The 12,113-nt window shown below is 36.1% G+C and overlaps 1 protein-coding gene across 1 annotated transcript; it reads right to left on the bottom strand.

The window, feature by feature from the left end:
* Positions 1-5,060: 5,060 nt before the first annotated feature.
* Positions 5,061-6,732, bottom strand: LOC131928581 (phospholipid scramblase 2-like). The gene has a single exon (XM_059284649.1). It carries the CDS (start codon positions 6,674-6,676, stop codon positions 5,921-5,923), a length of 756 nt encoding a protein of 251 aa, XP_059140632.1. The 5' UTR covers positions 6,677-6,732; the 3' UTR covers positions 5,061-5,920.
* Between the last annotated feature and the right edge of the window lie 5,381 nt (positions 6,733-12,113).

The following is a 12,113-nucleotide window of genomic DNA, read 5'->3' on the forward strand; positions in this document are numbered from 1 at the left end:
TCCTTAAATAAACCACAATTGGGGGGTTTTTGTTCAGGGGGGTTTACATCGCGGGGGGTTTTATCCAGGGGGTTCATGTCGCGGGGGGGGGTTATGTCCAGGGGGTTTATGTCGGGGGGGGGGGTTGTCCAGGGGGGAGGAGGTTTGTCCAGGGGGTTTACGACCGGACACCGCTAAAAGTTTATCTTCTCTAGCTTAAAATTTTTGGTTCCTATCGTCTATGGTTTTTCCTTATATAAACCACAATTGGGGTTTTTGTCCAGGGGGTTTATATCGCGGGGGGGGGGGGGGGTACATATCCGGGGGGTTCATGTCGCGAGGGGTTTATCTCCAGGGGGTTTATGTCGGGGGAGGGGTTGTGCAGGGGGTTTATGACCGGACACCGTTAAAAGTTTATCTTCTCTAGCTTAAAATTAATTTTGTTTGTGTTGCGTCATCATTTCTTAGTTGTTATAATACTTTTTCAGAACCACACGGTATTTGTATAATTTTAGTAGAGTCTGTGCGTAACTTTTTTTCTAAAATTGTATACCTATGAGTGCAGTTTATTTCCGTGTATCTTTTGTACAATTTTTGAATAGTTTGTTCTCTAATTTTGGTACAATTTAAGATTTCGTCAACTACTTTAAAATTATTTCCCTTTTAGTTATAATTTGTAGACCCCCCCCCCAACACACACACCCAAACCCACTCAACAATATAGACCAGCTAAATTTGATACTTGGCTCACATCCAAATGGCCATGTTTCGACAAAATTTCCTGTTTGAAAAAAAAAATCCACAAACGACGCTCGTGTCTTGATAAGCAACAAGGCTAGAGAGAATAAAAAAATATATCTGAATCCCAAGGGTGAGCTGTTTATCATAACGGTAGATTTAGTTTAACATAGGGGCTGGCTAATGTCTCGCACTGCCTAACAGACGGAGGATGCCGGGAAATATTTTTTTATAAACTTAATTTATAAATATATTTCTATATGAGTTAAGGACGTAGTGGTCGAGTTTAAGACAGCCCGACATTGATTGGGTATTTTCTTTTAAGGCATGCTAGAATGAACTTTGGTTTTGTTGAAATGGCTAACCTAATACTTACACTTAATTTAAATTCTAGGAAAAAACACCCTAGCTTCAAACCTAACAACGATAACTGCCCTAATATTAACACTAACCCTAATCATAAACCATACATCTCATTCTTACTCTAACGCAAAACATAACCCTTACCCTAAACCTAAACCTAAACCTAAACCTAAACCTAAACCTAAACCTAAACCTAAACCTAAACCTAAACCTAAACCTAAACCTAAACCTAAACCTAAACCTAAACCTAAACCTAAACCTAAACCTAAACCTAAACCTAAACCTAAACCTAAACCTAAACCTAAACCTAAACCTAAACCTAAACCTAAACCTAAACCTAAACCTAAACCTAAACCTAAACCTAAACCTAAACCTAAACCTAAACCCAAACCCAAACCCAAACCCAAACCCAAACCCAAACCTAACCATAATCCTGTATTTTAGCCTTGCGCTACTCCTCTCACTGACCACAATCAAACTATAACACTAATCACTACACCAACAACAATAATGTAACACCCACACAACACCCACACAACAAGCAAGACCTCAATATTCAACAGCACGGTCTCGATTAGAAACTAAACAGAGCCCTCCAACCTGCTGTCCTGGCGTACGTCTGAGAGGTACCGGATGTCGATGAGTGGCCGGACGGATGGGAACTGTACCGGCAATCTAATCTCCTCATGTAACTTGTTCACGAATCAGCGGAACTCTACTTCGTCTGTAATCGGAATTTAAATGTTTTATAATAACTGATTACTTTAATTTGAAACAAACACTGAGACTTCTATAAAGTAAATCTCGACTGTTTATAAATCATATCTGTGAGTCTGTAATACAACCTGCAGGAATAAAATCTAACATGGCTATTGGCACGGTTAAGTGCATTATTAACTACACAGCATTTATGAATACGTAAGCTGAAGTAGCTCTCATTCAACCTGTATAGATTGTATATTAGCCTAAATCTGACCATCCATTTTGAAAACGTTACCTTTAAATGTTATACCTGTTAGTTACGCATTAAAAGGCATTGACATTGTAAATTAAAACTAGAATATAAATCGTTTGAATTTGGTCGATATACATAAACATTCAAATGTCCAACTCACTAGTTAACTGCGGCAATAAATTAATAATATTCCTATCCCCGTATAGAATTTGAAGAAAGCTACATTATATTTGACTAATTTCGTTTTAAGCCGGATTTTTAAATTCAAAGAATGAGAATTCGTGTTATTAAACTTTATAACCTTCTACTAAAATGAACGGATTCTGCATGGGCCGGCATTGAAATTTCAGATCTCGGTGACTCAAAAATTGTACACAAAATATTCAAAAAAAATAATTTTTAAAGAACGAATTCATACATTTCTACAGAGCTTAATAAGTACATCGATCAAAATACTTTGAAAGACTCATAGGTTAGCAGTGTCCACCCCTTAACCCGATCAGTGTTTCTTCCAGACTTTTTTCTCCGGGGGGGGGGGGGGGGGCACTTGAAATTTTCGGGGGGGGGGGGGGCGGTAGACTTTCTTCGGGGGGGGGGGGGGCGGACACTGTTAAAAGCATATATTTTCTATATAAATTATATAAATTTCATTTCGTTCGGGGGGGGGGGGCGGTAAAAATTTTTCGGGGGGGGGGGGGCGAAGCCCCCTCGAAGAGATGCCTGGAAGAAACTCTGCACCCCATCAGCTGGGATCGTTAACAACTTTTGTGTCAGAGTTCACATTGTGTGGGTGCAGTAAGTGGCGTAGCGAGGTCGGGTGTCACCCGGTGCGGCACTTAATTGTGTCACCCCCCCCCCCCCCCCCCGAGGCGTAGCGACCATTACCGGGGACAAACTTTCGATTTGCACCCCCCACCCCCCTCAAACTTTCGATTTGCACCCCCCTCAAACTTTCGATTTGCACCCCCTCAAACTTTCGATATGCACCCCCCCACCCCCACCCCCACCCCACACCCTCAAACTTTCGATTTGCACCTCTTAAAAGACTATTTAACACTCGAATTAATCGCTTAATTAAGTGGAATTATCATTTTTCTCTATATATTTTGCTATTTTTTGACTTGGTGTCACCCCCTAAATGGTGGTACCCGGTGTGTTCCGCACCCCCGCCCCCCCCCCCCTCGCTACGCCTCTGGCTACAGTTATCTAAAAGATATCACTACCCACCAGCCCACACATTTCCCCCCACACTCCTTCAACCACTTTCACCGCAACAGCGGACCCTCACCCACCCCCCCCCCCCCCACCCACACATTGCCAAGATGCCCGACACTTCTGTTCTCCTTCCCGTCACGTGCTGTAGCACCTCCTGGCAACGTGCAGCACCCCGCCGACACCTGAATTCACACATAATTCACATGCACACGGGAGATAACCCTAAAACATACCACCTCTTGGATAACTTCCCTTTGAAACGAAAATAACAAAATAACGCAGGCATATTCTTCTAAAAAAAAAAAAATTTTCACGTCTGCTAAAAACTCAACTCCTGGCAAGCGAAATTTTTCTCTGTGTGATTAGAGAATTATTAGCAGACGATAAGCAATAAAGCGTACGACACAAAACAATTTATATCTGAAATAACTTTAGCAGTTGGCGAACTGTAGAAAAACGTTATAAATCGCGTCGCAAAATGAATATATTTAAACGCAAAAAAACAACACCAAAACAGGTTGTACTAAAAACAATTTATTTTTTTGCTAGTCAATAATTTTTTTTCTGCACATTGTTAATATATAGTTATACATTCCTCTTACTTGTTATATTAATAACATGTTATTTATTTGTCTTTGAACTAGGTACACAAGTTAATTGTATAAACGAATACAATATCTGCAGCAGTGTTTCTTCCAGACTTTTTTCTCCGGGGGGGGGGGGGGGGGGGCCACTTGAAATTTTCGGGGGGGGGGGGGGGGCAGTAGACTTTCTTCGGGGGGGGGGGGGGGCAGACACTATTAACAGTATATATTTTCTATATAAATTATATAAATTTCATTTCGTTCGGGGGACGGTAGATTTTTTTCGAGGGGGCTTAGCCCCCCCCCCCCCCACCCCCGAAGAGATGCCTGGAAGAAACTCTGAATATCTGCTGTCTTAATACGATCTTGCATTGAAGCCGCTCTTATTTGTTTATTAAACTTTAAAGTATTTTGATTTGTGTTCAGGTGTGTTTTAAAACAAATAAAAAACCTATTGATGTATAGGGTCATTAGAGGAATATAAAGCAGTCGCTGAAAATAAAAATTTTACATCAAGATAAGTTTTGTTTAAAGACATGTGGTTCTAATTACACAATTTAAAAAAATAATAAATCGCAGCTATACTGTTTTTGAAGTGATGCTATTTCAAGACTTGAACTTTCTAACTTGTTTTGGTAACTAGAAGTTTCTAAAACAAATTTTTAGTGCTGAGACTAAATCATTTTGATGAACCTACCCAACTGTATTGAGTACTCGGCATGGAGCAAAGTTACTCTTAGTAAAACTAATTACCAACTTTTATTTTTAAATAACAATAAAAGGGGTTGTTTCACACACAATCGTATGGTCACCATAATTTTGCCATACTCTAAGAGGTTTACTCTACACATTTTCAATTTCTAATGCAGTATTAATGCATTTTTTTTTTTTTTTTTTTTTTTTTTTTTTTTTTTTTTTTTTTTTATATTAGGCCTATTGATCTTTATTAAAATAAAATATGATTAAAGAAACATAATCAAAATAATTTCTCATCAACTTAGACATTAAAAGCGAATAAATCTCATAATTATATCTAATTTCAGGTGCAGGGTACTAAAAACAGTACAAATTTACAACTCTTTGATAAATAACGTTTAAAAAAACATAAATGTGAGTCTCTACACTCTATACTATTCTACAGGGTACTTAATTTCTGTAATTCATACATCTGCTTCAAGGACACAAAAAAAAACACCAACAAATTAATAAAATAAATGATTAATCATTAATGCCAAGTGTATGAGTTTTATGAGAAAATAATTAGCAATAGTGGAAGTCATACAACAAAAAAATGATCGTAAAATAAAAATCCAAACATCAAAATATTCTCTCATTTGCTAACTAATTAAGACAGTTTTAATTGGAACTGGGTGTACACAAATAACTTTTTAAAATCATTCATTATCTTTCTCTAAAATCAGAAAGATTAATTAATATTCCCTCTAATGAACAAAATCTTCAGTGCATAATATATTTTATGTGTTCCGTACTAAAAAAGGAACTTATTTGTATTTTAGAAAATGTCTCATTTCGTTGGTTCACACCTATTGTGAGGTCAAGCAGCCATACACACAGCTTAGTGGGAGCATTGGGGTGAAAGATGACACCAGTGTTAATACTAAAAAACCTTTTCTACTTTTTTTTACCTAGCATATGTGCGTTCAAACACAATGCCCCAACAAGTGTCAGGTACCCATCAGAGCTGAGCTGGGTGGACTTACAATACATAATGATATTTAAGTACAATTATTTAATACAAATATTTATTGCGGAAGTAGCACAGAAGTGTACCAGCCAAGCTGCTAACGATAGGTTATCAAATACTAGAAAATATGTTGTTTTACCTACAGTTCTGGAGCACATTACAGAGTTACTCCTCAATATAGAGCTAATAAGTAAAGTACAAAAAAGAACAGCACTTGGCTTATATATTTAACACTATACTTTTATACATAAATTCACAAAATAATGTAAACACTTTTAGAAAATGCATAAGTGAAAGGCAATAAATATCTTAAATGCATATTTTAATTTAAGTGATTAAGTGACATTTACATTTTAAAATAAATAATAATTATCACATTTGCTAAAAACATTTACCATGTCTTTCAAAATAATTGAAGTCAAGAAGAAAGGCAGCACCCAGAATTAATATTTTATCTTCCTTGGTGAGACCATTAAAATAGGTAATCTTAAATTCGTTGCAGGCTCCAATAATTTCTTTCAAACCACTCCATTTTTTACATATAGATGCTACTTCATAACCGGATGTACTTTTTACTGTAAAATTAATGCTGCAGCAACATCGAAAATGGGTGCAAGTTCCAGTCAAGTAAAATTTTAGGCTGTCTGAAGAATCACTTAGCTGGTACTCAGGTATACAGCAATTCCAGCTTTCTAACACAGCACCAACTTTGTTTTCACGACTTCTGTAAATATCCAACTCCTGAAGGCAGCAACATGCATAGAAGCACCTGGTAGAGCATCGCAATGGTCTTTGTAAATACAGTAACCGGCGGTCATCATTGTCAGTGATAATAAGAGACAACGCTCTTAAAGAACCATAGCACTGACGAGATACACACGGAGCAGCTTCATACACATACAGTATCTGTTCTCCTTGCTTGTTGTAGATACTGTATCGATTGTTACGTTCCCATCCAAGGCACACTTCTATAAAATCGAGGTGTTGTAATATTCTAATTTCATCCAGAGGATCCAGTATGGATGAAAGATCTTGGATGTTGTCATCTCCAGACTCATTGACTTTAACATCAGTTGAGAATCCTTTTACTTCTGGCTCTTCAGTAACAACTGGAGAAAAGTGCCTCTGACTATCCATTTTTTTAGCATCCTCATGCTTAAAAGTGACTAAGAAGTAGGGTTAAAATGAGCAGCCGAATCTAGTATTAAATATTAGGCTAGGATCTTACTAATTACTAGATCTAGATCTAGCTAGATTATCTAGAGTTTAGAGTTTATAGCTATGGGTAGGGTTCGGTTTAAAATCAATATTTATTTGACAATGGACAATAACAATTCAATATCCAAAATTTTAGTTTCAGTAGATCTAGATCTAGATTCTAGATCTAGATTCTACTTCCCTCAAACATCCAACAAGACTGACTTTTAACTACACTTACTATATAATGTTCGACTAAATTAGAAATAAATTTTAAATTTTCCATTGTTTTATTTTTAAATTTAACTTCATGTAATTATTTTCTTTACATAAAAATAATGCATAATGTTTGAAACTAAAATAAAATTAATGTTGAAAAGAAGCCAAATACTTAAATGTTTGAAATATCTTTCGCATCATCACAATGACTGATATAGATCCATTTTTATTTTTGAGGTTTTATTACTTCCCTTTTCTTTTTTTACATTTGGATTATCTAAAAAATCCATACCTTCATACCAAATCAACTATCTTAGCTGTAAACACTTTATCGAGATCTCTAATATAATTACCGATACATGCTTTGACTAACTCATAAGATAAAAAAATATCTGCGTCTAGAAATACAATAATAAGACTAAAACACTAACTCCATTTTAAAAGTTTTACATTAATTGTCTTTGCATTCAAATAGTACTGCTCACGGTACTGATCTTGTTTTATTGTTTTGAGGTTTTCATTAGATCTGATTCTCATATATTTCAATTGTCTAGTAAACTTGAAGTCAGTGTTTCTTCCAGACTTTTTTCTCTGTGGGGGGGGGGGGGAGGGGGGGGGTGTCTAGATATTTGGGGTGGGGGGTGGAGGGTGGACAACATTTTCCGGACACGTAAAAATATGTTTTCTTTATCAATTCCATTTTGTTTTTCAGGGGGGGGGGGGGGGTAGACTTTCTTCGGGGATGCTCATCAGGTCATTAACGACCTGGGTAATGATGAAAAAAAAATAATGACCTAGGCTAGTAAAGACCAGCGGATTCAGTTTAACAAGTTATTTAATGTTTCAATAGATTTCATTAAATATGAGTTTAATGTTTAATTTTTGTTAGTTCAATAGTGTTTTCAATATTGGTTAGAAGCTGAGTATGTAAAGCGGGTTATGGCTGTCTGTGTTTGTGTTTTTATGCGATCTCTATAAGTGTACAACTTGGGCGCCACTAATCGAATCCACCATTAAAACAGTATCATATAAAAGCTAGAAGCCTAATCATCATTATTTTCTGTTCCCATTCGAGCCGAAGACACACGCGGTAGTTGAAGTAGAGTTTATGTGTTTCAGTGACCCCGGAACACGAAGGAATAGTGTGGTCAGTTATATATGGTCAGCCTAAGATGAGTCCAGTAACCACCAGAGCTGGTTGAACTCACATCATATAGACTCGAACCCGTGATTCGAACTCGAGACTTTCATGCTCACAGTCGTAAGCTCTATCACCCGACCACGCTGTGCAGAGGCGTAGCGACCATTCCCGGACATACTTTCGATTTGCACCCCCTCCCTCTCGAACTTTTCATTTGCACCCCCCCCCCCCTCAAACTTTCAATTTGGCGCCCCTCCCCCTAAGGTCGGCGCCCGGGGACATATGTCCCCACCGCCCCCCCCCCCCCCTCTCGATACGCCTCTGACGCTGTGCCAAAAGCAATTAATAGGGATATATAATGAACAATTGAATTGTGTTTTAGATCCCAATATCTCACACTTTACTATCTTTTCTCTCCATATTTCTCCTTCAACGTACCCAACACATAATTCTTTCATTATTTTTACCGCACGAAAGAAAAGACACGTTGAAAAACCGGATTGTTAAACCTAAAAAAAAATTTCCTTAACGTGAAATCCTGCAGCTTTGACAGGTATAGATTTCCACCTTGGTACACAGCCCGAGTCTGTAACTCACGCGGTGCCAACTTAAAACCTGTTTAACACCGCTCACGTTTTTAAACCTGAACAATTTTTTTCGTCTCTTGTAAAAATTCCGGTAGTTTGATACTGTATCGTATGAAGAACTTAACAAAAAAAAATTGATACTAGTATTGTTAGTTGTCCGTGATTGATAGTCAGATTCTTGATTAGTTTAGTGTCACGGTTAAGTTTTGAACTAGGAATAGGGCTGGTAAGTAGGTCGCCAACCAGCTCTACGGCTCAATAAAACCTACATGAGCCATAGAACTGGTTGGTGACCTACTTACCAGCCCTATAGAGCTCGGTTGAGAGTTAGTCGAAATATATCGAACAGGGCATGAAATAGTGACATGATCAGAAAGAAGGTCATGCATTGGATAGCGTTACAATATGTGTTACAATTAGGGCTAAGTATGTCAATCCAGTGGCGTAGCAAGGGTGGGGCGGGGGGTGCGGACCGCACAGTGTGACACCATTCATGGGGAGTGACACCATGGCAAAAAAAAAGCTAAATGTTCAGAAAAAATATGCTTTTTGCCATTTCCATTAATGATTAATTAAAGTAAATAGTTTTTCAGTACAAATACACAATTCTTAAAAGCGGGTGGGGGTGACATTATGTCGAAAATGAGCTCACTTTAGAGAATAGAATTAACAGACTATAGATAAACATCGTTACAATTAAGTCTGCAGTGATTAAAGCTTACACACACACACAAGTACGCGTATGAGGCATATATTTGAATTACAGGCATATGTAGGTTGACACACAAACACACACACACACACACACACACACACACACACACACACACACACACACACACACACACACACATATATATATATATATATATATATATCACCTCGAAGTGCGTGCCGCACCGGGTGACACCCGACCTAGCGACGCCACTGTGTGAATCAAATGTTAGGATTCGGGTGTCGAGTCTAGACAAAACTTAGCTTTAATTTACCCGTCTGGAACCAAGAACACGCACATCAGTCGTGGAAATTTCAAATTTCATAAATCTCGCCAAACAACGCCAATGCACGTCATTTTTTATGTTAATTAGGCGTTGATTCACAGACCAGACTGCGGGGTTTCTTTACATTTTCTGCTCGTTAACCCCTGCTCGAGTGTAAAAACATAACCGAAGGTTTCTTTTTCATCCAATTATAACGGAATGATAGCATTACCACTACCACTGTTCATAAGGAGATCTGTAGTCCATGCAGGGTTGTAGGACGAGGGCTTACAGGAGAAACAATGGTGGGGTTGAGAGTAATAGGCCGAAATCCGAGCAAGAGTAACTATTTAAAGAAATGTCATACAAGAGAGTACTACATTAATGTTGTCGTGTAGTAATTAATCAGCTGGCCTGCCAAAATAAACATTGACACACACACACACACACACAAACACACACACACACACACACACACATATATATATATATATATATATATATATATATATATATATATATATATATATATATATATATATATAATATATATATATATATATATGAATTTATATAGGCATATTTAGGAACATTTATTTATCAAAAAATAATCAAATACAAATATCCGCACCACATATCATCCATATAACCAACTAATTACATTATGTCCAAATGATAATATAGTAAGTAATACAAATGATCATATTAAACAAAATGACAATTGTAATTTAATTTGTTTAATTTATTGATAATAATACAAGTGTATACATCAGTCTATATTTTTTTTATACACAACAAATAATTTAAGTGGTGAAAAAAATTAAAAAAAAAAAACCTTATAAAAACAACAAAATCCAGTTTGGCACATCTCGATGTTTTCCTCTAGCTGAGTCGAAAAAGAAATGTTTTGCTAGCTTGTCTGTACATGTTTGTATATGCATGTATTTGTCTGTATATGTATATGTCAGAGTTTCTTCCAGGGTACTGTCCCCCCCCCCCCCCCACCTCGAAGAAAGTCTACCGCCCCCCGAACGAAATGGAATTTATATAGGAAATATATACTTTTGACAGTGTCCGCCCCCCCCCCCCCCTCCCCGAAAATTTCAAGTGCACCCCCGGAGAAAAAAGTCTGGAAGAAACACTGGTATATGTGTAAGTGTTTGTGTGTGAACACGATTTCTTAAAATATTTTTTTCAGATAGGTGGACGAATTTTGAAATATAAGTATAAAATAGCACTGATTTCTATCGATTTCATGATCCATTTTCAGTAACTGGAAAAAAAAAATCAATTATACTAACTTTTCGCCTTTAGGTGTTTTCTTACCTAGTAATAGGTAGGAAAAGTCCATGTCATCATACTAAATTTTTGAAAAAATATTTTTAAAAATATGGGAAGTGATAAAAAATTACAGTTATATTTGTAAAAATTAAAGCCGTGTGGGAACCATCGACTACACTCATTATTATTTTTTTTTTGTATCGAATACAAATAAGCCTTTGGATAGCCGTTTAGAATTATTTTATCAATTAAAATATTTTCAAAAACCGCCCTCAAACTTTCCTTAAAGTCAACCAGAAGAGCCAGTGAAAGTTTAAACAATGAAAGTAACGACAATTGTTTTCTATAATAATTTTTTTTTAATAAAAGTATTATTTAATTGGACTAATAAATCGAATAAAAAGACTACCAATAATACGAAAGGTATTAAAAAATTATAGCTAAATAAATCATGAAAATTTTTAAAATAACAAACAGCACCAATTCATATATTGAACATTATTCAGATTGTCACTCCAAAACTAACTCCATAGATCTATTAGTAATATTTGCTCTATGGGCCTTTTAAATATGCATGTGTTTTCCATAAAAAAATTCACCAGAGTGAACAGCTGTGGTAATGGATCAGCTTTAATTGGAAATATTAATTAATTTAAATTTTACATTTTTATTTGGCTGAAGGTTTTTATGTTTTAAATTAAGAAAAAAATAAAAACTCTTAATCTTTTAATTTAAAAGACATTTACAGAACCTTAAAGAACTTTTAAATTAAAAATAACAATTTAATAAATGCAATTTTATTTTTTATTTTTTACAATATTTCTATGGATATTTGACTTGCCAATAAATAACGGTACAGGTTGTTTCCCCTTGTAAGCTTAATTTCAATTTCCTCACCTACCGAGTATACGAGTATGATCATAAAGTAAAATAAATCTGGAGTGCTCTCCCTTAAATTTTCTCGTACATTCTTACATAACAGAACTTTCAGCGCAATGTGATCATATAAAAGATTTTATTAATTTTTTAAAATACTTACATTTAAAAAAAATAGAATTGATTCAATAGAAAAAAAAATGCGCACGGAATGAGCGTAAACAATGTGTGCTTAACTTAGCTGAAAAATTAGTACTTTATAAAGGAAACTGATTAATTTTAAAAAGTCAAAC

Source organism: Physella acuta, unplaced genomic scaffold (genome assembly GCF_028476545.2).
Source record: "Physella acuta isolate Inbredline_101_S28 unplaced genomic scaffold, ASM2847654v3 ptg001522l, whole genome shotgun sequence".
Lineage (NCBI taxonomy): Eukaryota > Metazoa > Mollusca > Gastropoda > Physidae > Physella > Physella acuta.